Here is a 26,954-nt window from a genome sequence, read left to right as displayed (position 1 = left end):
TCCGTTCCGAGTGGCAGATGGGCCAGGCTCTGCTCTGAGTCCTGAAGTCGCCTCCGAGCAGAAACAGAAGTTCTAATTTTCTGTTCCCAATCGCAGTTGCTCAGCCTATATGAACCGCCGATCTGGGTGGCAGGTAGGCCAGGCTCTGCTCTGTGTCCGGAAGTCGCCTTTGGGTGGAAACAGAAGTTCTAATTTTCTGTTCCCAATCGCAGTTGCTCAGCCTCTATGAGCCTCTGTTCTGTGTGGCAGGTAGGCCAGGCTCTGCTCTGCATCCGGAAGTCGCCTCCGAGTGGAAACAGAAGTTCTAATTTTCTGTTCTTAATCACTGAATCGGGCAAGGCGGGCCAGGGCAAGTTACAGTGTGCACTTTCCGTGTGCACTCCACAGAGATCTCTCTGCACCCCTGCAGTCTTGGTCTCCCACTCACCAGTTGCTCAGCCTCTATGAGCCGCCAATCCGGGTGACAGGTAGGCCAGGCTCTGCTCTGCGTCCGGAAGTCACCTCCGGGCGGAAACAGAAGTTCTAATTTTTTGTTCCCAATCACAGTTGCTCAGCCTCTATGAGCCGCCGATCCGTGTGGCAGGTAGGCCAGGCCACCAGGATCGGCGGCTCATAGAGAATTTTTTATTTTAAATCTTAATAAATTATTTTAAAACTTTTTCTACGTTAATTATTGCTTATAATATTGTAAACTCATAGTGAAAAGTGAAGGCATGAGTTTCCAATACATTAGATTTTCACCTAAATAGTTAAGATTGAGAATCTTTTAGAAAGTAGAATGTGGGCTCAGGCCATCTTCCACCAGAAGCACTGGAGATCAGGGGACACAATCCTGTTGAGACTGCTCCCCAAGTAGCTGGAGACCAGAGATGTCTGTGCCAAGCACTTGGAAAGTGCGCGCCCCAGTCAATTGGCTAAAAGGAGCAAGAACCATGCCTTAGGGTCTCTGTTACCACCAGGCAGGCTGTGCATAAAGAACAGGCACTCAAGCCATCTGCCACCAGAAACAGCGGAGATCCAGGGACACAAACCAGGTACAATGGAGAGATGAGAACCAATCACTGACAACAAGATCACTTATAATCACAGACAACTAGATGGCAAGACTAAAGCAAAAGAACTTATACCAGGGAAACCAAGACAAGCTGGCAACACCAGAATCCAGCTCTCCCATCACAGCAAACACCAGAATGCCAAACAATCCAGAAAAAGAAGACTCAGACCTGAAATCATACCTCAAGATGACGATAGAGATTCTTAAACAAGAACGGAAGAAAAAGCATAAATAATAAGATTTTTAAAGAAGAAACAAGAAAAACACTCAAAGAACTCAAAGAACTAGAGGAAAACAGAACCAAAGAGATGAAGGAATACAAGTGGGAATTTAAAATGGAAATGGAAACAATAAAGAAAACACTAAAGGAGACAACTCTAGAGGTAGAAAACCTAAAAAGAAATCAAGAGTCACATATGCTAGCATCTCCAACAGACTAGAAGAGATGAAAGAGAGAATCTCGCTGGCCAAAGACAACATTGAAAATATAGACAAAACAGCCAGAAAAGATGCAAAAAAGTAAAAAGCTCCTAACCTGAAATGTCCAGGAGAGATGGACACAATAAAAGACCAAACTTAAGGATAATAGGAATAGAAGAGGGTGAGGAATATCAACTCAGAGGCACAGTAAATATCTGCAACAAAATTGTAGGAGAAAATTTTCCTACCCTTAAGAATTAGATGAACATGAACATAAAAGAAACTTACAGAACTCCAAATAGAGTGAACTAAAAAAAGAAAAACTCCTCCCGAAACAAAATATACAAAATCCCAAGTACCAAAGCAAAGTAAGAATACTAAAAGCAGTAAGGGAAAAAGGTCATGCAACATATAAAGGCAGACCAATCAGAATCACACCTGATATGTCAACAGAAACTATGAAACCTAGAAGATCCTGGACAGACATCATGCACACCCTAAGAGAACATAAATGTCAGCCCAAGCTGCTAAACCCAGCAAATTTCTCAATCACAATAGATAGAGTGACCAAGATATTCCAAGACAATACTAAATTTACACAATATCAGACAATAAATCCAGCACTACAACAAATTATAGGTGGAAAAGACAATACAAGGAGGGAAACTACATACTAGTAAAAACAGGAAAATACCTAAGCCAAAAAAATTATTTGAGCCCCATATAATAATAGTAGGAGAACAAAATACACCACTCTTACCAATGGACAGATCATGGAAACAGAAGCTGAACAAGGACACTGTAAAACTAGCAGAGGTTATAAACCAGCTAGAATTAATAGATATCTACAGAACATATCATCTTAAAACAAAAGAATGCACCTTCTTCTCAGCACCTCATGGCACCTTCTCCAAAATTGAACATATAATCAGTAACAAAACAAGCCTCAATATATATAATAAGATTGAAATACTCCCACACATTCTTTCAGATCACCGTGGTTAAACACTGGTCTTTACAAACAATGAAGACAACAAAAAGCCCATATACACATAGCAACTACACAATGCTCTATGAAATGATTGCAGGGTCAATGAAAAAATAAAGAAAAAAAATTAAGGATTTTCTAGAATTCAATCAAAACTAAAACACAACATACCCAAACCTATGGGATGCAATGAAAGCAGTACTGAGAGGAAAACTAATAGTTGTGATTGCTTCCAAAAAGAAAATGGAGAGTGAGCATACACTAGCAACCTGACAGCACAGTTGAACGCTCTAGAACAAAAGGAAGCAGATACACCCAAGAGGAGTAGACATCAAGAAATAATCAAACTTAGGGCAGAAATAGACCAAATAGAAACAAAAAGAACCATTCAAATAATCAACAAAACCAAGAACTGTTTTCTGAGAAAATTAACAAGATAGATAAACACTTAGCCATGTTAAGTAGAGTGCAAAGAGAGAGTATACAAATTAACAAAATCAGAAATGAAAAAGGAGACATAATAACTGAAACTGAGGAAATTCAAGAAATGATCAGATCACACTATAAGAGCCTATACTCAACAAAGCTGGAACATCTTGAAGAAATGGATGAATTTTTAGACAGATACCATATACTAAAGTTAAACCAAGACCAGGTAAACCATCTAAATAATCCAATAACACCTAAAGAAATAGAAGCAGTCATCAAAGCCTCCAAACAAAAAAGCCCTGATCCAGATGGATTCAGTGCAGAATTCTATCAGACATTTATTAATGACATAATACCAATATTATTCATCCTATACCACAAAAGAGAATCAGATTGAACACTACCTACCTCATTTCTGGAGTCTAAAATAATCCTCATTACTAAACCACATAAAGACCCTACAAGGAAAGAGAACTTCAGACCAATCTCACTTATGAACATTGATGCAAAAATATTCAACAAAATACTTGTAAACTGAATCCAAGAACACATCAAAATGATCATTCACCATGATCAAGTAGGCTTTATCCCTGGGAGGCAAGGATGATTTAATATATGGAAATCCCACAATGTAATCCACCATATAAACAAAATCAAAGAAAAAAAGCAAATGGTCATCTCACTAGATTCTGAGAAAGCATTTGACACAATTCAACACTAATTCATGTTAAAAGTCTTGGAAAGAACAGAAATCCAAGGCCCATACATAAACATTATAAAAGCAATATACAGCAAACCAACAAACAACATCAAAATTAACGGTGGGAAACTTGAAGCAATCCCAAAAAAATTAAGGGCTAGACAAGTCTGCCCACTTTCCCCCCTAACTATTCAACATTGTACTACATGTCCTGGCCGGAGAAATTAGAGAGGAAAAAGATATCAAAGGGATACAAATTGGAAAGGAAGAAGTAAAATTATCACTATTTTCAGATGACATGATGGTGTAATTAAGTGATCCCACAGCTTCCACCTGAGAACTCCTATAGCTGATAAAAAAGTTCTGCAAAGAGGCTGGATATAAAATTAACTTAAACAAAACAGTAGCCTTCCTATACTCAAAGGACACACATGTGGAGAAATTAGGGAAAAGATACGCTTCACAATAGTCACAAACAATATGAAATACCTTGGTGTGACTTTAACTAAGCAAGTTAAGGATCTGTATGTCAAGAACTTAAAACCTCTAAAGAAGGAAATCGAGGAAGATCGCAGAAAATGGACAGTTCTCCCATGCTCATGAAATGGAAGAATAAACATTGTAAAAATGGCCATCTTATCCAAATAAATCTACAGATTTAATGCAATCCCCATCTAAATTCCAACCCAAGTCTTCATAGAGTTGGAAAGAGCAATGTGAAATTTCATCTGGAATAATAAAAGACCAACAATAGTGAAATCCATCCTGAAAAAAAAAAAAAAAAAAAAAAAAAAAAACCATCTGAGGAAATCACTATCCCTAACATTAGGCTATATTACAAGGCAATTGTGCTAAAAACTGCATGGTACTTGTACAGAGATAGGCACGTGGATAAATAGAATAGAATAAAAGATCCAGAAGTGAGCAGTTATATATATGGTCACTTGATTTTTGACCAAGAAGCTGTAAACATTCAATGGAAAAAGGACAACCCCATTAACAAACGGTATTTGTCCAACTGGCACTCATCATGCAGAAGAATGAAAATAGACTCTTTCTTATCTCCTTGTACAAAGCTCAAGTGAATGTAGATCAACGATCTCCACATTAAACCAGGTACACTGAAATTACTAGAAGAGAAAGTAGGAAAAATATAGAACACATAGGCAGAGGAGAAAATTTCCTGAACAAAAAACCAATGGCTCGTGGTCTAAGGTCAAAGATTGACAAATAGAACTTAATGAGATTGCAAATTTCTGTAAGGCTAAGCACACCATCATGAAAACAAAATGGCAGCCAACAGATTGGGAAAAGATCTTTACCAACACCACATCAGATAGAGTCCTAATTTCCAAGGTATACAAAGAACTCAAAAAGCTAGACACCAGAGAATTAATAACCCCATTAAAACTGGGGTACAGAGCTAAACAAGAAGTTTCCAGTTGAGGAATATCGAATGGCTGATAAGAATCTAAGGAAATTCTCGACATCATTAACCATCAGGGAAATTCAAATCAAAACAACCCTGAGATTCTACCTCACACCAAGGAGAATGGCTAAGATCAAAAATTTACATGAGAGAAGATGCTGGTGAGGATGCAGAGAAACAGAACACTTCTAAAATGTTGGTATGGTTGTAAACTGGTACAATCACTCTGGAAATTAGTCTTTTGATTCCTCAGAAAATTGAACATAGTACTACCTGAAGACCCAGTTATTGGCATATACCCCAGAGAAGCTCCAACATACAACAAAGACACATGCACCACAATGTTCATTACAGCCTTATTTATAATTGCCAGAAGATGTAAAGAACCCAAATGTTCTTCAGTATATGAATGGATACAAAAATTGTGGTTCATTTTACACAATGGAGTTCTACTCAGCAATCAGAAAAAATTATTTTATGAAATTCTTAAGAAAGTGGATGTATCTAGAGAATATCATCCCAAGTGAGATAACCCATTCACAAACAACAAACATAACATGCAGTCAGTGATGATTAAATACTAACCCCAAAAGCTCTAAAAACCCCAGAAAAAAACTCACAGACTGCATGAAGTTTAAGAAAAGAAGAAAATAAAATGAAAAGAAAAAACAAATATGCTTAATCCTTCCATACCAAGAAAACTTTAACTAATTCCGGGTTACATACTGTTTTACATGTAATTTATGCACTATGTAACTAGTAAGATCTTAATGCACAGTATCAAATCTTTAAAAAAAAAAAAGCCAGGCACTGACAAAAATGTATTAGTAAACATTTATGCAAAAATGTTTAAAATTTGTATATTTATCTTTGTTTTTTTAAAACAAGTTATTCAATAAAAAGAAAAGAAAACCAAAATGAGAAAGACACACAGGCACAATTTTATCTCCAGTAGCCAAAATAGCAGGAAACAACAACCACTATCCCTTAATATCTGTTAACATAAATGGACTCAATTCCCCAATAGAAAGATATAGGATATCAGACTGTATACATAAACTAAACCCATCATTTTGCTGCATACAGGAAACTCATCTCAGAATCAAAAACAGACACTATCACAGAGTAAATGGTTGGGAAAAACCCTTTCAAAAGAACGCCCCAAGAAGCAAGGTGGAGGGGACATTCTAATATAAAATGAAGTAGGTTTTCAACAAAAAGTTATCAAAAAACATAAGGAAAAGCACATTTTACTCATTTCAGATAAAATTATCAGGAGAAATTTTAAATTCTTAGCATTTATGGCCCAAATACAAGAGAACCCATATTTTAAATGAAACCCTACTAAAGATCAATAAATACACTGCACACCACACAAGAATAGTGGAAGAGCTAAACACCCCACTCTCACTAATGGACAGATAATAGAAACAGAAACTGAACAAAGAGAGAGTAAAACTAGCAGAGGTTATGATCCAATTGGCATTAATAGATATCTACAGAACATATCATACTAAAATAAAAGAATACACCTTCTTCTCAGCACGTCACAACACCTTTTCCAAAATAGACCATATAAACGGCAGCCAACAGATTGGGAAAAGATCTTTACTGACTCCACATCAGATAGAGGCCTAATATCCAAGGTATACAAAGAACTCAAAAAGCTAGACACCAGAGAATCAAATAACCCTATTAAAAAACAGGGTACAGAGCTAAACAAAACGTTCTCAATCAAGGAATATCAAATGGATAAGAAACATCTAAGGAAGTGCTCAACATCCTTAGCCATCAGGGAAATGAAAATCAAAACAACCCTGAGATTCCACCTCACAACAGTCAAATTGGCCAAGATCCAAAACTCAGATGACAACAGATGCTGGCAAGGATGTGAAGAAAGAGAAATATTTCTCCACTGTTGGTGGGGTTATAAACTGATACAACCACTCTGGAAATCAGTCTGGCTGTTCCTCAGAAAAATGGACATAGTACTACCTGAAGACCCACTTCTGGGCATTTATCCCTGAGGTCCTCCAACATACAACAAAGATACATGCACCACAATGTTCATTGCAGCTCTATTTATAATAGCCAGAAGCTGGAAAGAACCTACGTATCCTTCAGTAGATGAATGGATACAAAAATTGTGGTACATTTACACAATGGAGTACTACTCAGCTATCAGAAACAATGACTTTATGAAATTCTTAAGAAAATCGATGCATCTAGACAATATCATCCTGAGTGAGATAACCCAGTCACAAAAGAACAGACATAATATATAGTCACTGATAATGTGATACTAACCCCAGAAAGGTCTGAACACCCCAGAAACAAGTCACAGAATGTGTGAAGTTAAAGAAAAAGAAATAAATAAAGAAAGAAAGAAAGAAAGGAAGGAAGGAAGGAAGGAAGGAAGGAAAAAAGGAAGAAAGAAAAAACAAAAAAGAATATCTTTTAATTAAAATAGAACTGTATCACATCCCCCTTTCCTTCCTCTAGCCCCTCCCAGTTTCTCTCCTATTCCCTCAAACTAATAGCCTTTTTCCCTATAATATTGTTACATATATACATATGTGTATGTATACGTATGCACAAATACTTAATTACAACCTAAAAAATGTATTAATATATTTTTATGCAAAAAATGCTTAAAATTTGTACAGTTATCTTTGTTTCTTAAAATCAAGTTTTTCAATAAAAAAATCAGTAACAAAACAAGCCTCAATAGATATAGGAAATTTGAAATACTCCCGTGCATCTTATCAGATCGCCATGGTCTAAGACTGATCTTTAATAACAACAAAGACAACAAAAAGCCCATATACACATGGGAACTAAGCAATGCTCTATTAAAGGATAGCATGGTCAAAGAAAAAATAAAGAAAGGAATTAAGAATTTTCTGAATTCAATGAAAATGAAAACACAAAATACCCAAACCTATGGGATGCAATGAAAGCAGTACTGGGAGAAAATCACATATCTCTGCATGCTTCTAGAAAGAAACTGGAGAGAGCATACAGTAGCAACTTGACAGCATAGTTGAAAGTTCTAGAGCAAAAGGATGCAGATACACCCAAGAGGAGCAGAAGGCAAGAAATAATCAAACTCAGAGCCGGAATTGACCAAATAGAAACAAAAAGAACCATTCAAAGAATCAACAAAACCAAAAACTGGTTCTTTGAGAAAATTAAAAAGATTGAAAAACCCTTAGCCAGACTAAAGAGAGTGCAAAAAGAGAGTATCCAAATCAAAACAAATTCAGAAAGGAAAGTGGAGACATAATAACTTAAACTGAGGAAATTGAAGAAATCATCAGATCCTACTACAAAAGCCTATACTCAACAAAACTGTAAAATCTGAAGGAAATGGATGAATTCCTAAACACATACCAGATGCTAATGTTAAACCAGGACCTAGTTAAACATCTAAATAATCCAATAACCCCTAAGAAGTAGAAGATGTTATTAAAAGCCTCCTAAACAAACAAAAAAAAAATCCCAGGTCTAGATGGGTTCAGTGAAGAATATTATCAGACATTTATTGACATCTTATTACCAATACTCTATAAACTATTCCATGAAACAGAATTAGATGGAACACTACTTGACTCATTTTTTGAGGCTACAATAACCCTTGTTCCTAAACCTCACAAAGATTCTTGAAGGAAAGAGAACTTAAGTCCCATCACACTTATGAACATTGATGGAAAATTACACAACAAAATCCTTGCAAAGCGAATCCAAGAACACATCAAAATGTCCATTCACCCTGATCAAGTATGTCTTATCTCTGGGATGCAGAAATGGTTAAATATATGGAAATCCAGTAACATAAATCACCATATAAACAAACTCAAAGAAAAAAAAACACATGGTCATCTCACTAGATGCTGGCAAAGCATTTGACAAAATTCAAATCCTCTTCATGTTGAAAGTCTTGGAAAGAACAAGAATCCAAAGCCCATAACTAAACATAATAAAAGCAATATACAGTAAGCCAATAGCCAATATCAAACTTAATGGTAGGAAGCTTGAAGCAATTCCACTAAAATCAGGTACTAGAGAAGACTGCCAACTCTCCCCTTACTATTCAACATAGTACTGAACATCCTGGCCAGAGAAATTAGACAGCAAAAGGAAATTGAAGGGACACAAATTGATAAAGATGAAGTAAAAACATCACTCTTTTCAGGTGACATGATATTCTTAAGTGACCCCAAATGTTCCACCAAGAACTCCTACATCTGATAAACAAGTTCAGCAATGTGGCTGGATATATACTTAACTCAAACAAATCAGTAGCCTTCCTCTACTCAAAGGACAAACATATGAAGAAATTACAGGAAACATGCTCTTCACAATAGTCAAAAACAATATGAAATACGTTGGTGTGACTCTCTCTAATCAAGTGAAGGACATGTATGACAAGAACTTCAAACCTCTAAAGAAGAAGATTGAGAAAGATCTCAGAAAATGGAAGGATCTTCCATGCTCATGGATTGGAAATATCAGCATTGTAAAAATGGCCATCTTACCAAAAGCAATCTACAGATCAATACAATCCCCATCAAAATTCCAACCCAATTCTTCATAGAGTTTAAAAGAGCAATGTGAAATTTCATCTGGAACATTAAAAACCTAGAATAGCAAAATCCATTCTCAACAACAAGACAACATCTGTGGGAATCACTATCTCTTATACCAAGCTATATTACAAGGCAATTGTGCTAAATACTGCATTGAACTGGTACAGAGATAGGCAGGTGGATCAATAGATTAGAATAGTGATCCAGAGCACGGAAAGCGCGCCCCTGCCCTGCCTGGTGCAGGGACCAGGAACACAGCATTGGAACCTCTGTTCCCACCGGTGAGTTTGGGGCTCAGAACAGGGCTTGGCCCATTCGCCACCTGGACCAGCAGTTCCCAAATGTTTAAAGACTGGTAAGTATGAGATTTGGGCAGCCAGGGAGCAGAGAGATCTCTGCAGAGTGTGCACGGAAAGTGCGCCCCTACTCTGCTTGATCCAGGGACCAGGAACACAGCGTTGGAACACCTGTTTCTACCCGGCAAATTTGGGGCACAGAACAGGGCTCACCCATCTGCCACCTGGACCAGTGAAGATACAGGGACACAGACCAGACACAAGGGAAACGTATGAACATATCACTGTCAACAAGATGGCAAGAGGAAAGAGAAAGAGTATATCCCAAGGAAGCCAAGACAACCTGGCAACACCAGAACCCAGCTCTCCCATAACAGCAAACATTGGAATGCCAAACACTCAAGAAAAAGAAGACACAAACCTAAAATCATACCTCAAGACGCTGATAGAGATCCTTAAACAAGAACGGGAGGAAAAGCAAAACGAATCAGAAGCTTTTAAAGAGGAAACAATAAAAACACTGAAAGAACTCTAGAGGAAAACAGAACCAAAGAGATGACGGAATGGAAGAAGAAATTTAAAATGGAAATTGACACAATAAAATAAAATACTATAAGACATAATCCTAGAGGTAGAACACCTAAAAAAGAAATCAGGAGTCACAGAAGCAAGCATTTTCAATAGACTACAAGAGATGGAAGAGAGAATCTCTGGGGCAGAAGACAACATTGTAAAGAGAGACAAAACAGCAAGAGAAGATGCAAAAAACAAAAAGCTCCTAACCCAAAATGTCCAAGAGATTCAGGACACAATGAGAAGACCAAACCTAAGAATAATATGAATAGAAGAGGGCAAAGAATATCAACTAAGAGGCACAGTAAATATCTTCAACAAAATCGTAGAAGAAAACTACCCTACCCTTAAAAATGAGAAGACCACGAGCATAAAAGAAGCCTTAAGAACTCCAAATAGGATGGACCAGAAAAGAAATACCTCCCGACACATAATAGTCAAAACACCAAGTGCCAAAAGCAAAGAAAGAATACTAAAAGTAGTAATGGAAAACGGTGAGGTAACATATTAAGGCAGACCAATCAGAATCACACCCAATTTCTAACAGAGACTATGAAAGCTAGAAGATCCTGGACAGACATCATGCATACACTAAGAGAGCACAAGTGCCAGCCCAAGCTGCTATACCCAAAAACTATCAATCACCATAGATGGAGAGATGAAGGTATATCAAGACAAATCTAAGTTTACACAATATCTGACCACAAAACCAGCACTATAATGAATTATAGGTGCAAAACCCACTACAATGAAGGGAAATACATCCTAGTAAAAACAAACAAAAAAAACTCCTAAGCAAGAAAACAAAAGAAGAAAAAGACACAGACACAACAAAACCTAGAAAAGCAATAATAGCAAGAAACAGAAACAACTATTACTTGATATCTATTAACATAAATGGACTCAACTCCCCAATAAAGAGACATAGGCTATTAGACTGGATACATAAACAAAATCCAGCATTTTGCTGCATACAGGAAACTCATCTCAGAGACAAAGACAGACACTATCTCAGAGTAAAAGGGTGGGAAAAAAACTTCCAAGCAAACAGCCCAAGAAGCAAGGTAGAGTGGCTATTCTAATATCGAATAAAGTAAATTTCCAACCAAAAGTTATCAAATAGATAAGGAAAAACACTTTTTACTCATAACAGGGGAAATCGGTCAGCAGGAACTCTCAATCCTTAACATATATGCTCCAAATACAAAAGCACCCACATTCATAAAAGAAACCTTACTAAAACTCAAAAAATATATTTCACCCCACACAATAATAGTGGGAGACTTTAATACCCCACTCTCTCAAATGGACAGATCATGGAAACAGAAACTGTACAAGGACACTGTAAAACTAGCGAAGACTTGGAACCAACTGGAATTAATAGATATCTACAGAACATATCATCCTAAAGTAAAAGAATGCACCTTCTTCTCACCACCCCATGTCACCTTCTCGAAAATTGACCACATAATTGGACACAAAACGAGCCTCAATTGATATAAGAAGATTGAAATACTCCCAGGCATCCTCTCAGATCACCATGGTCTATGGCTAGTCTTTAATAACAACAAAGACAACTAAAGTTCCTCATATATATGGAAACTAAACAATGCTCTGTTAAAGGGTAGCAGGGTCCAAGAAGAAATAAATAAGGAAATTAAGGATTTTCTATAATTCAATGAAAACGAAAACACAACATACCCAAACCTATAGGATGCAATGAAAGCAGTACTGAGAGGAAAACTCATAGCCCTAAGTGCTTCCAATAAATAAATAAATAAATAAATAACTGGAGAGAGCATACATCAGCAACTTGACAGCACAGCTAAAAGCCCTAGAACAAAAGGAAGCAGATACACCTAATAAGAGTAGACGGCAAGAAATAATGAAAATTAGGGCAAAAATAGACCAAATACAAACATAAAGAACCATTGAAAAAATCAACAAAACCAAATGCTGGTTCTTTGAGAAAATCAACAAGATTGATAAACCGCTAGCCAGATTAACTAGAGAACATAGAGAGAGTATACAAGTTAACAAAATCAGAAAGGAAAGTGAAGACATAACAACTGACACTGAGGAAATTCAAGAAATCATCGGATCCTACTACACAAATCTATACTCCACAAAGTTCGAAAATCTGGAGGAAATGGATAAATTTCTAGACAGGTACAAGAATCTAAAGTTAAACCAGGACCAGGTAAACCATCTAAATAATCCCATAACAACTAAAGAAATAGAAAAAGTCATCAAAAGCTCCCAACAAAAAAAGCCCAGGTCCAGACGGGTTCAGTGCAGAATTTTATCAGACATTTATAGCAGACATAACACCAATACTCTCCAAACTATTCCACAAGATAGAATCAGATGGAATACTACCTAACTCATTTTTTAAGGCTAAAATAACCCTTGTCCCTAAACCACACAAAGACCTTAGGAGGAAAGAGAACTTCAGACCAATCTCACTTATGAACATTGATGCAAAAATACTCAACAAAATCCCTGCAAACCGAATCCAGGAACACATCAAAATGATCATTCACCATGACCAAGTACGCTTCATCCCTGGGATGCAGAAATGGCTTAATATAAGGAAATTCATCAATATAATCCACCTTATAAACAAACTCAAAGAACAAAATCACATGGTCATCTCACTAGATGCTGAGAAAGCATTTGAAAAAATTCAACACCCCTTCATGTTAAAAGTCCTGGAATAAACAGGAATCCAAGGTTGATACCTAAACATAATAAATGTGATATACAGCAAACCAACAGCCAACATCAAACTTAACGGTGGGAAAATTGAAGCAATCCCACTAAAATCAGAGACTCCACAAGGCTGCTTATTCTCCCCCTACCTATTCAACATAGTACTGGAAGTCCTGGCTGGAGCAATTAGACAGCAAAAGGAGATAAAGGGGATACAAATCGGAAAGGAAGAGATAAAAACACAACTCTTTGCAGATGACATGATAGTGTACGTAAGAGACCCCAAATATTCCACCAGAGAACCTCTACAGCGGATAAACAAGTTCAGCAAAGTGGCTGGATACAAAATTAACTCAAACAAATCAGTAGCCTTCCTATATTCAAAGGACAAACATGTGGAGAAAGAAATTAGAGAAAAGATACCATTCACAATAGTCACAAAAACTATGAAATACCTTGGTATGACTCTAACTAAGCAAGTGAGGGGCCTATATGACAAGAACTTCAAACCTCTAAAGAAGGAAATTGAGGAAGATCTCAGAAAATCGAAAGATCTCCCATGCTCATGGATTGGAAAGATCAACATTTTAAAAATGTCCATCCTACCCAAAGCAATCTATGGATTCAATGCAATCCCGATCAAAATTCCAACCCAGTTCTTCATTGAGTTGGAAAGATCAATGTGCAAATTCATGTGGAATAACAAAAGACCTATAATAGCGAAATCCATCCTCAACAACAAGAAAACACCTGCGGGAATCACTATCCCTGACCTCAAGCTATATTACAAGGCAATTGTGCTGAAAACTGCATAGTACTGGTACAGAAATAGGCACATGGATCAATGGAATAGAATAGAAGTTCCAGAAATGAGCCCTCACGTATATGGTCACCTGATTTTTGACAAAGGAGTCGTATCCATTTAATGGAAAAAGGACATCCTATTCATCAAATTGTGCTGGTCCAACTGGCACTCGGCATGCAAAAGAACACTTCTCCACTGTTGGTGGGGTTGTAAACTGATACAACCACTCTGGAAATCAGTCTGGCGATAACTCAGAAATTTGGACATAGTACTACCTAAAGACCTAGCTATTCCACTCTGGGCATAAACCCCAGAGACACCTTAGTACACACCAAAGATATATACACTACAATGTTCATAGCAGCTCTATTTATAATAGCCAGAAGCTGGAAAGAATGCAGATGTCCTTCAGTAGATGAATGGATACAAAACTTGTGGTACATTTACACAATTGAATACTACTCAGACACCAAAATCAATGACTTAACCAAATTCTTAAGAAAATGGATGCATCTAGAGAATATTATCCTGAGTGAGATAACCCAGTCATAAAAGAACAGATATAATTTGCAGTCACTGATAGTGGAATGCTAACCCCAGAGTCTCGGATTGCCCAAGAAACAACTCACAGACTGTGTAAAGTTCAAGAAAAAATGATAACAAAACAAAACAAACAAACAAAAACAACAAAGGTCAATCCTTACACACCAAGAACACATTGACAAATTCCGGGTTACACCCTGTTTTACATGTACTTTTTGTTCATTTAAAAAAAAAAAAAAAAGAAAAAAGAAAAAAAAAAACCCAAGCACTGACACAATTGTATTTGTATACATTTACGCACAAATGTTTAAAATTTATTTTATCTTTGTTTTTGAAAATAAAGTTTTTTTTAAAAAAAGAATAGTGATCCAGAGATGAGCCATCATATATATGGTCACTTGGTTTTTGACAAAGAAGCTGTAAACTTTCAATGGAAAAAGGACAGCCTCTTCACCTCTTCTTGACTGGCACTCCGCATGCAGAAGAATGAAAATACACCCTTTCTTATCTCCTTGTACAAAGCTCAAGTGGAAGTAGATTGAAGATCTCCATGTTAAACCAGGTACACTAAAGTTATTAGAAGAGAAATTAGCGAAAACCTTAAAACACATAGGAACAGGAGAAAAGTTCCTGAATAAAACAACAGTGATTCAAGCTCTAAGGTCAAAGATTAACAAATGGGACTTAATGAGATTGCAAAGTTTCTTTAAGGCTAAGGACACTGTCAAGAAAACAAAACGGCAGCCAACAGAATGGGAAAAGATCTTTACTGACTCCACATCAGATAGAGGCCTATTATCCAAGGTATACAAAGAACTCAAAAAGCTAGACACCAGAGAATCAAACAGCCCTATTAAAAAATGGGGTACAGAGCTAAACAAAACGTTCTCAATTGAGGGATATATAATGCTTGAGAATCATCTGAGGAAGTGCTTGAAATCCTTAGCCATCAGGGAAATGCAAATCAAAACAACCCTGTGATTCCACCTCATACCAGTCAGAATGGCTAAGATCAAAAATTCAAATGGCAGCAGATGCTGGTGAGGACAGGAAGAAAAAGAACACTTCTCCACTGTTTTTGGGTTTGTAACTGTACAACCACTCTGGATATTAGTCTGGTGATTCCTCAGAAAATTGGACAGAGTACTACCTGAAGACCCAGTTATTCCACTTCTAGTCGTATACGCCAGAAAAGCGCCCACATACAATAAAGACACATGCACCACAATGTTCATAGCAGCCCTTTTAATAATAGCCAGAAGCTGTAAAGAACCCAGATGTTCTTCAGTAGATGTATGAATACAAAAATTGTGGTATGTTTACACAATGGATTTGTAATCAGCAATTAGAAACAATGACTTTATGAAATTCTTAAGAAAATGGATGCATCTAGAGAATATCATGCTGAGTAAGAAAACCCATTCACGAAAGACCAGACATAATATGCAGTCACTGATAATTGGATACTAACCCCACATATCTTAGAACACCCCAGAAATAACTCACAGATTTTATGAAGTTCAAGAAAAAAAACAAAGGACAAAAAAAGAAAAAGAAAATGAAAAATCATTGTGCTTAATCTTTACACACCAAGAAAACTTTGACTAATTCCAATTACATCTTGTTTTACATGTACTTTGTGCTCATTGTAACTAGTAAGATCTTCATGCACACTATCAAATCTTTAGAAAAACTAAGTACTAAGAAAGAAAAGAGAAAGTAGAATTAATATTCCTCACTTGTGCTTTTTTTTTCCTGGACTCTTAAAAACTCAAGTGAAGGATGTTAAGCCACCACACTATTGATTAGAAAACCCTGATTTTCCCCAGAAACCATAGGAACAATGGTTGCTTACAAAGGCTGTCAGTATTTCTAAATGTAAGTTTTCCAATAGAGCAAGCACTTTGTTTGAACTTTATCAGCTGTTAGATTGCTTGGGGCACTGATGTTAGGCACTTCTCAGTGACTACATCATATCTCAACTGCAAATACCACTTTACTTGGTTGGCTTTGGAGTAAAAAATGAATAAAATCCATAATATGTCTTCTGCTATTATTCTAAATTTTTAAATAAAACATTTATGAAAATCCCTGACAAGATTGTAAGTATTTTTATGTAGGTTGTTTAGTACATATAGACATTGTATATAAGTCTACAGCAATATATGACTATATACTTCCATTTTGTATTAATGCTTAAGAACACATATTCCTTGGTTTTAGACACAGTTCTGATAATATTGTTTGTTTAGGTGAAATTAATAATGTTTGGGTATAATATCTCTTCTCAATAGAACTTCAATTTTTTTTATCTTAGAACAAAATTAGATTTAAATACCATTTATGTCAATTATTATTTTGTCCTTTAAAATTCAAAAAATTATACCTTATATGAGAACTTGCTTTGATGTTATTTAACTGTAATATATTAGGCCATGTTCTAAAGAAGAATTTTTCTCTTTCTCCAAACGTTTTACTCCTCAGATAATACAGAATTAGAGTGCAGTTGTTCTTGATGGCTTTCAGTCATATTGTATATAGGTGGAATGTTTATAAATAAATAGTGTGTATGCATATGTAAAATGCATGTTTATATATAAAGAAATTTTTATAAAGTATTTGTATCATTTTAATGTTGCATATCAACCTTAAGGTTATCATAAGTTGAGGAAAAGCAAACATTAATAATCATAATGAAAAAAATCTCTTGGATTTGACAGTTATTTGCAGGTTCTATTACAAATTAAGACATTAAAACTCTTCAAATAATAGGTAAGAAGTAGAACATATTCCGCTTAAAGGTATAATTACAAAATTTTACTTTGTATTAGATAATAAAAGTGCAGCTTTTGGTCAGGAAGTGGTCAGTTTAACTATGTCTATATGATGAAATTCTGGTCAGTATTAACAGTGTTATCTTCAAATATGAGAAATAAATTTTATAATATATGAAATATGCATGTGTATCCTGCTTTAAGCACTACAAAATTGATTTTAATAGTTGAGTTTAATGCTTCTAAACCTTGTTATGTTTAATAGTTTCTAAGTTACTAATGGGCTTATTTCTTTCATTAGTCTTCTCCAAGGCAGTTGAAGCATGTATTATAAGGTGCAAGCATTTTTGTTATACTAGTAAGTTAAAAGAGAGGTTATTTTATTAAAGGTACTCCTCACATTGATCACACTCTAGACACCAATAAAAAAGAGAAGTTGGGTACATACCTGCATATTAGAACCAGGCCTGCTCTACCTGTTTACTAGACTCTGTAGGACTTGTTAGTCATTGTGCTTGCTGGTTTTGTGTGTCAACTTGACATAAGCTAAAGTAATCAAGAGAGTAAGGAAACTCAGTTAAGGAAATGCTTCCATGAGTTCCAGCAGTAAGGGATATTATCAATTAGTGACCAGTGTAGGTAGGATGCATTTGTACTACTCTATGCTGTTTGTCCTGGGTTCTATAATAAAGCAGGCTGAAAAATCTATTAGAACCAAGCTAGTAAGCAGGACCCCTTAATGGCCTCTGCAACTGCCACTAGCATCCTGTACTGTTTGCATTCATGTCCTGACCTCCTTCGTTTATGATCAGCAATTTGAAAGTGTAAACCAAACAAACAACCCAAAAACCAAACTGAACCAAAATAAAGCCTTTCTTTCATGCCCAATTTGCTTTTGGGTCATGTTGTTTATACCACAGCAATAGAAACCCCAAAATAAGAAAGTTAAATTCTCAGATCATCAAGTTTCTTATCTTACAAGGTTAGAGCTAATATGAAATCATTAGGACTTCATCAAAGTCTTATAAGTTAAATATTCTAGACATGCTAACAGTCTTAAACATTGAAAAGTCTATTCCTGCAGTAGTATTGTGGCTATTAAAATATATACTAGAGGTGGAAGAGTAACTAGAATGTTCTATGCACATGTGCAAGACTGTCCATTTTTGTCATCTTTATTTATAATAAATAAATGGCAAAAACATCATGAAGAAAACTTCTGTATGCATTAATAGCCTGCCTCAGGATGAAATTTCATTTTTAAACTGCTTCAGTGTTCTTGGAACCAGGAAGCTACCAATCGCTAACTTTATGTCTTTTGTGTTTATGGTCTTGATACACACATTCTAGAACATTGTTTTCAAATATTTGGAGATCTGGAGAGTTGAAATTTTTATTTTTCTCATAAGCAGTGTTAGGTGCTGCATGGCTCAGTCTTATCTGTTGTTGCTAAATCTCATCAATATTCAACAGATTTGGACACAAGTCCAATAAGAGTACAGCCACCATGAAACTATTCTGCATTACCATTAGACTATTTCAAATACTGTAATCAATATGAAATATAGCCAAAACTGAAAGTCTAGTGAAAGACATTATGTTTTCTTCTTTACTAGTATGTATGGAGTTAATTCAAACTTAACCCAACATCCCATTGCAAAGTGGCTAGGGGTTTAGGGTAGTGATAACTGGCCATTTTGTTTAAAGTGTTGTATGTAGCAAATATACAATTCATTAAAATAAAAAAATATTTATTGTTGGAGATATAGCTCAGTGGTACAATGTTTTATTATCACAAACAAGACTCTGGGGTCTTATCCCCAGGACTTCAAAAAGCAAAAGAAAAAAATATTTTTCTCTTTTAAGGTAACTGAACTGCACAACATCAAAAATATAACCAGACTGCCTCGAGAGACAAAGAAGCATGCAGTGGCAATTATCTTTCATGATGAAACGTCAAAGACATTTGCTTGTGAGTCAGGTAAGCAATTTCAGACCTATCTACAGCTTGAGGAAATTGAGTTGCTTCAGAGACAATGACTCACACAGATGAAGGGCAAAGCAAGTCTGAATAGCATGGCATAATGTAATGAGAATGTGTACTAGAAAGCCTTGTAAGAAGTTCAACATACTGATATGCTATAGAAACAAATGTTTTAGATTTCTGCTGTCTTGTCTTTGTCTGGAACTTTGTTCCCAGGTGGTCTGAGGGATCTTGGGGCTTGGTTCATGCTTTGAGAATTTAGTAAACAATACCTGGGAGATGTTCAGGATCAGCTGTGACTTGTATTTTGTGTTTAGCAAAGTATAGCCATGAAGCATTTTCTGGTGTAGTATGGCTGACATGAGAAAGCTCACTCAAGACACTTTAGAACATAATTCTGAGTAATGTTTTGCTTTCACAGAATCCCAATACTACTATAAGTCAATGTATTTTAGATTGAATTTTAGCACCTAAGTTCATAAAACACTTTGACATTATGAAGGTACAAGCAGTTTATTGTTTGAACGTGTAGTATTTTTCATTCAGCAGTTCCTGTGCTATGAAACATATTAGTTGGCTTATTGCTTTTTAAAGATTCATCTCAATGAAATGAGTGTTTATAGAAAAGATGCAGGCAATATATCCAAAGCCTGAAAAAATATGAACTTAAAATAATAATGAGGTTTTTAGAGAAGTTTTGATATCATTTTTAGGGGAAATTTGGCTATGCCTCAGTCCTTCTTAGGAAAAAAAGAAAAAGAAAAATCATGCATTCATCATATATTTTTATGTAACAAATTTTGTGACCTATAATAATATTGTATAAAATAAATTAATTAATAAAGAAGATTTATAAATTTAATTAATACAAGGATGTATACTAAAAGTGATGTCACTTTGCCTAAAAGGAATAATTCATAACTCCTTATCTAATTTTGTAGGTGCTCTACTGCACTGCACTGGAATTTGTCAAATAGTTCATTTCATTAGACACCTTTGCTTATTAGCCTTCTGTAGTCACTAGAAAAACAACAAAAATTATTTTCCTAGTGTTAATGTTTCATTGCCTAATTGTTAACAACTTTACAATGATCAGAACTGGAAATGTTTAAAGAACTTTAGAGTCAATTTTCAAAAAGTATAATTACTTATAATTATTTAGAAAAAAAAAACTTACTTGGACTTTTTGTAGAAATATTAGCCCAAAGTTTATGCAACTTTAGTTTCTGAATGAATTCAATACCCTATCTTTTTTATTCTGATGCTTATTAGTATTATCGTAGAAATACTTGGTACCATTTTGCATATTTAGTCAAATGGCTTTTGTAATTTAATTAGCTATAAATCACAGTCCAGTTTTCTATCAGTTGTTTTTTTCAAGGTCGGGCTCAAAATTATGAGAGCATACAACATTGCTCATTTTCACATTTTAATTTTCTGAAATGATTGTAAGACTACATATTCCCTGGCATTTATATGTTAATATATTAGTGTTCGATATTTATATGTATGCATATAGTGTGGCCTGTTCTTCCAACTTACCATGCTATCTAGAAAGTGCACTGTTTTCTTCAGCAGAAAAGAAAGAAGACAAAGAAAGGGTCACCAAAGGTCACAGAAATGTTATTGAGGGTCTCTACCCAACAGTGTATATGGGAGTGGACAGTTGTTAAGAATAGAAAGTCTCACCAGTCAAACTGGCAAAAAAATTTTTTTTCAGACCATGGAAATGCCAGTATGCTACCTTGAGTTCTCCACAGCTGTAGTTTTTGAAGTCCCATGTTGATGTGGACTTTCTGGTGATACAGCTGCTTTTTTAAAGTTCCTGATACTTGTATCTCCTCACCCATACTCTTGTTAGTTATCCCTATTAAAATCTCATTGGTTTTTTTAAGTTTGACATTGTTGGAATTGTTAATCCTTCATGGACTTTCTGCCTTAAATAAGTTAAGATGTGTGTGTCTCATCTCTTCAGAAAGAGTCTGTCACACAATATGCAGACACACATATATGCATATATACCAATTTCTTTCCAAAGACTCTTGCTGCTCCATGCCATTTTTTCTTATCACCCATGAACACATCCCCTCTCTGATAAAGGATATATGCCAGAGAGACAGAGGAAAAGTAGATATTTCTTTGTACTCATATTCTTAAGAGATATTTTAGTGACTTTGAATTACGTCAATACTAAACATGCATTCTCTATCTGAATTATGCCATATGCCTAAACTGAAAACATCCAGCTTTTTCATGTCTTAATGCTGGAACATTGATTCAGTAACATTCATGTTAATAACAAAGACTCAGCCCATGAATACATATGTACTTCTTGTTGTATTTATCTTTAAATGAGGATTACAGTTTAACTCTAGGAATCAGGACAACAAGGGGTCCTAGAGAAATGAGACAGAACACAGTGGATATCCATGTCCTCTAGACTGAGCACCACACCTATACATGAAGCTCAGTATCAACAGAGCACAGTTCTCAGTAAACTGAATTCAAAGTGCACTTAATTTCCAGGAAAGGCAGAAAAGAATAGGATTAAAAAATAAATGCCACGCATACTAAGAATCTAGAATGTGGTTTCTAAAAATGGTTAACTGGGATTTATGGAGAATTTGCTGATTCTAAGATTAAAGGCTAGTCAAGGTGAACTCAGAACATCTTATAAAGCTAAAACTACAGAATTTAATTAATTAAGTAATCATACAAATTGTTAAAGAAGAACCAGTTAAGAAAATTTACAGAATTTGAACAAATATAAAGTGGGATTACAAATTGTTATAAATACCCAAGACCATGTTGACATAAAAAAAGTTTAAATGAATAAGTGGGTTGAGATAGAAAAATATTCCTTGCAGAAAAATGTTTAATTAGAAAGTGGCCATCTTACCAAAAGCAATCTACAGACTCAATGCAATCCCCATCAAAATTCCAACCCAGTTCTTCATTGAGTTGGAAAGATCAATGTGCAATTTTATCTGGAATAACAAAAGACCGAAAATAGCGAAATCCATCCTCAACAACAAGAAAATATCTGCGGGAATCACTATCCCTGACCTCAAGCTATATTACAAGGCAATTTGCTGAAAACTGCATGGTACTGGTACAGAAATAGGGACATGGACCAATGGAATAGAATAGAAGATCCAGAAATGAGCCCTCACATATATGGTTACCTGATTTTTGAAAAAGGAGCTGTAAACAATCAATAGAAAAAGGACAGCAAATTCAACAAATGGTGCTGGTCCAACTGGCACTCAGCATGCAAAAGCATGTAAATAGACCCTTTCTTATTTCCTTGTACAAAGCTCAAGTGTAAGTGGATCAAAGATCCACACATTAAGCCAGATACACTCAAACAATTAGAAGAGAAAATAGGAAAAACCTTAGAACACATAGGCACAGGAGAAAATTTTCTGAACGAAACACCAATGGCTCAAGCTCTAAGGTCAAAGATTAACAAATGGGACTTAATGAGATTGCAAAGTTTCTGTAAGGCTAAAGATATTGTCACGAAAACAAAACGAAAGCCAACAGAAGGGGAAAAGATCTTTACCAACTCCACATCAGATAGAGGCCTAATATCCAAGGTATACAAAGAACTCAAAAAGCTAGACACCAGAGAATCAAACAGCCCTATTAAAAAATGGGGTACAGAGCTAAAAAAAAAAAAAAGTTCTCAATTGAGGAATATGGAATGGCTGAGAAACATCTAAGGAAGGGCTGGAAATCCTTAGCCATCAGGGAAATACAAATTAAAACAACCCTGAGATTCCACCTCACACCAGTCAGATTGGCCAAGATCCAAAACTCAGATGACAGCAGATGCTGGTGAGGTTGTGGAGAGAGAATAACACTTCCCCACTGTTGGTGGTGTTGTAAACTGATAACACCACTCTGGAAATCAGTCTGGCGATTCCTCAGAAAATTAGACATACTACTACCTGAAGATCCAGCTATTCCACTTCTGGGCATATACCCCAGAAACACTCCAATATACATGCACCACAATGTTTATAGAAGCTCTATTTATAATAGCCAGAAGCTAGAAAGAACCCAAATGTCCTTCAGTAGATGAATGGATACAAAAATTGTGGTACATTTGCACAATGGAGTACTACTCAGCCATCAGAAACAATGACTTAACCAAATTGATAAGAAAATGGTTGCATCTAGAGAATATCATCCTGAGTGAGATAACCTAGTCACAAAAGAACAGACATAATATGCAGTCACTGATATTGGGATGCTAACCGCAGAGGCTCGGACTGCCCCAGAAACAACTCACAGACTGTGTGCAGTTCAAAAAAAAAAAAAAAAAAAAAAAAAAAAAAAAAAAAAAGAAAGAAAGAAAACAAAACAAAACAATACAAAAAGAAAAGAAAAGAAAAGAAACGTCATGCTCAATCCTTACATACCAAGAAAACGTTGACTAATTCCGGGTTACATCCGGTTTTACATGTACTTTTTGCTCATTGTAACTAGTAAGACCTTAATGCAGAGTATCAAACCTTAAAAAAAAATAGAGAAAAAAAGCCAATCACTGATACAATTGTATTTGTATACATTTATGCAAAAATGTTTTAAATTTTTTTATTTTATCTTTGTTTTTTAAAATAAAGTTTTTTTAAAAAGAAAGTGGCATATATTTTATCACTTTTAAAGTGTGATATATTCATTATAACTTTATTTCAAAGAAAAGTAGGAAAATAAAACTTGATATTAAAGGAGACTGATGTTCTAACTTAGCTGACTATCTGGTATACCTCATGGTGATAAGTCCTTTGTTATGATTTTTAAAAAAATTCATCTTGCCTCATGGGATTTGTCCAAGCAAAGTGTGTGCCAATAGAATCATAGGGGAAAAAAGCATATGAATTTAAATGTTGCAACATATCTCATTAGAATTTTTCCCACTTTTAAGACATGCTCCAGGAGATGGAACTGATACCTGATGCTGTTTTGGCCATTATAGCTTCAAAATCTAGGTATCATGTTCATACCAAAACCATTCTTAGTCAAAACTGCCATGTGATTGGCTCACAAAAATCACAGTAAAAACCTCACGTATGTCATTTAAACTAAATAATTTTAATCACTTTAGAATAATTAGAAAATTTATAGTTTTTAATAATTATAAGGAAAATGGTTGTGTCAAAATGCTGCTAATAAAATCTCTATAATTTCTAGAGTACAAGGCAAAGTTCTATTCAGTTTTTGTATACACAATACATTCTGAAATAGACTGATGCTTGTCATATGTAGATTGTATAGACTCACAAGTAATCCAGGCCTGAAATTTGAATAGTTTATGATGGTTTTATGGTTCATATAAGATTACTGAGAAATTAAAGGCTCTCTAAAACAATGTGGTCTAATTTAAGAGAATGATTTTCTATGCATGTAAAATCAGATCCAAGTTATTTAAATTTATAGTAAAGAATTTTGAACTACTTAATTTATGACTTATTTTAAAGTTTTATTTATTATTTTACATTCTTTTAAAGCAATAATGAAGCAGCTTGCTAGCAGTTAGTCACTTAAGGTGTATAAGAAATAATGTCTTAATATTTTACTATAAACTTTGAAAAGCCATGTAGGAAAGGCTATGGTAAGCAAGTGAGATTTCTGGAAATCGCCTCCCCCCTTTGCATGGCTTCTGTGGGTGAACTGTGGAGGCAAAGTCCCTAGAAACTTTATCCTAAGATTGCTTATCCATGCTAATATCCTTTTCCTGCCACTGTTACATACCATAAAGATGGCAGAGCATCTTCCCACAATATTGGGAAAATTTGCAGAACCAATATGAAGATATACTTTCATGTAGTAATGCTACATAGACAAATTGGTGATTTTATAATTCCTGAGAAAGATTTGATAGAAGCCCTAAATTAATACAAATAATTTCAAACCTCCTGTAGAATACAAGCAGTGAATGGGACTCTGTGAACAAATTTACATGTTAGGAATAATGCCATAATCTAGTAACAGAAGGTCATAAACTGTGAATGATTAATTTATTACAGTTTCAAAGAGAAAAAATAAGTGGTAGACTAGATCACTTATATAAGACACAAGGTACAGGATTTGTCTTCTGACAAAACCATGTTATATCTAACAAAAACTATTGCTTTAAACTTACATATGATGAATGTTTAGTCAGGTACTATTATTGTTTTTTATTGAACAATTTTATTTTTAAAAACAAAGATAAATGTACAGATTTTAAAAGCATTTTTGCATAACAGTATATGAATACATTTTTGTCAGTACTTGATTTTTTTAAAGGTTTGATAGTATGCCTTAAAATCTTGCTAGTTACAATGAGCATGAAGTACATGTAAAAGAAGATGTAACCTGGAAATAGTCAAGTTTGTCTTGGTGTGTAAAGATTAAGCATAATGATTTCTCTTTTTTTTCTTTTTTTTCTTTTTTTTTGGCCTTTGTTTTTCTTGAACTTCATATAGTCTGTAAGTTGTTTCTGAGGTGTTCAGAGCTTTCTGGAGTTAGTATCCAATTATCAGTGACTGCATATTATGTCTATTCTTTTGTGACTGGGTAACCTCACTCAGGATGATAGTCTCTAGATGCATCCATTTTCTTAAGAATTTCATAAGGTCATTGCTTCGGATAACTGCGTAGTAATCCATTGTGTAAATATACCACAAATTTTGTATCCATCCATCTACTGAAGGACATCTGGGTTCTTTCCAGCTTCTGGCTATTATAAATTGGGCTGCTATGAACATTGTGGTACATGTGTCTTTGTTGTATATTGGAGCTTCTCTGGGGTATATTACCAAGAAGTGGAATAACTGGATCTTCAGGTAGTACTATGTCCAATTTTCTGAGGAACCGCCAGATTGATTTCCAGAGTGGTTGTACCAGTTTAAACCCCACCAACAGTGAAGTGTTATTCTTTCTCCACATCCTGGCCAGCATCTGCTGTCATATGAATTTTTGATCTTAGCCACTCTGACTGGTGTGAGGTGGAAAAGACACACCATATCCAAACATATGGAGCATAATAAAATCAGTGCTAAGAGGAAAACAAATAACTCTGCATGTGACCAAAAAGAAATGAAGAAAGCATACACCAGCAGCTTGACAGCACACCTGAAAGCTCTAGAACAAAAAGAATAAAATACACCCAAGATGAGTAGAAGTCAAGAAATATTCAAACTTAAGGCCAAAATCAACCACATAAAAACAAAAAGAACAATAAAAAGAATCAACCAAACCAGGAGCTGGTTCTTTGAAAAATCAACAAGATTGATAAACACTTAGCCAGACTAACCAGAGAGCACAGAGGGAGTATCCAAATTCAAAAAAATCAGAAATGAAAGGAAAGAGATAACAACAGGAATAGGAAGTTGAAGAATTTATCAGATTCAACTACAAAAAACTATATTCAACAAAACTGGGAAATCTGGATGAAAAGGACAATTTTCAAGATAGATACTAGATACCAAAGTTAAATCCAGATCAGAGAAATCATCTAAACTATCCCATAACTATCCATAAGATATATAAGCAGTCATCAAATGTCTCCTAAAAAAAAAAAAAAAAAAAAAAAAAAAAAAAAAAAAAAAAAAAAAACAGCCAAACGGATTTATTGCAAAATTCTATCAGACCTTTAAACTGATTAG

The 26,954-nt window shown here is 35.1% G+C and overlaps 1 protein-coding gene across 1 annotated transcript in view; it reads left to right on the top strand.

The window, feature by feature from the left end:
* Positions 1-26,954, top strand: part of DOK6 (docking protein 6) — a gene marked incomplete at its 3' end in the record, with an annotated part of 474,920 nt that overhangs the window by 192,633 nt on the left and 255,333 nt on the right. Inside the window, exon 3 of the mRNA XM_080919798.1 lies at positions 19,179-19,293. Coding sequence (XP_080775924.1) covers positions 19,179-19,293 — 115 coding nt within the window. The remainder of the gene's footprint in view (positions 1-19,178; positions 19,294-26,954) is intronic.

The sequence above is a fragment of the Micromys minutus genome (genome assembly GCF_963924665.1).
Source record: "Micromys minutus genome assembly, chromosome: 8".
Classification (NCBI taxonomy): Eukaryota; Metazoa; Chordata; class Mammalia; order Rodentia; family Muridae; genus Micromys; species Micromys minutus.
The sequence above is the reverse complement of the archived record's forward strand: the minus strand, read 5'-3'. Positions and strand labels throughout refer to the sequence as shown.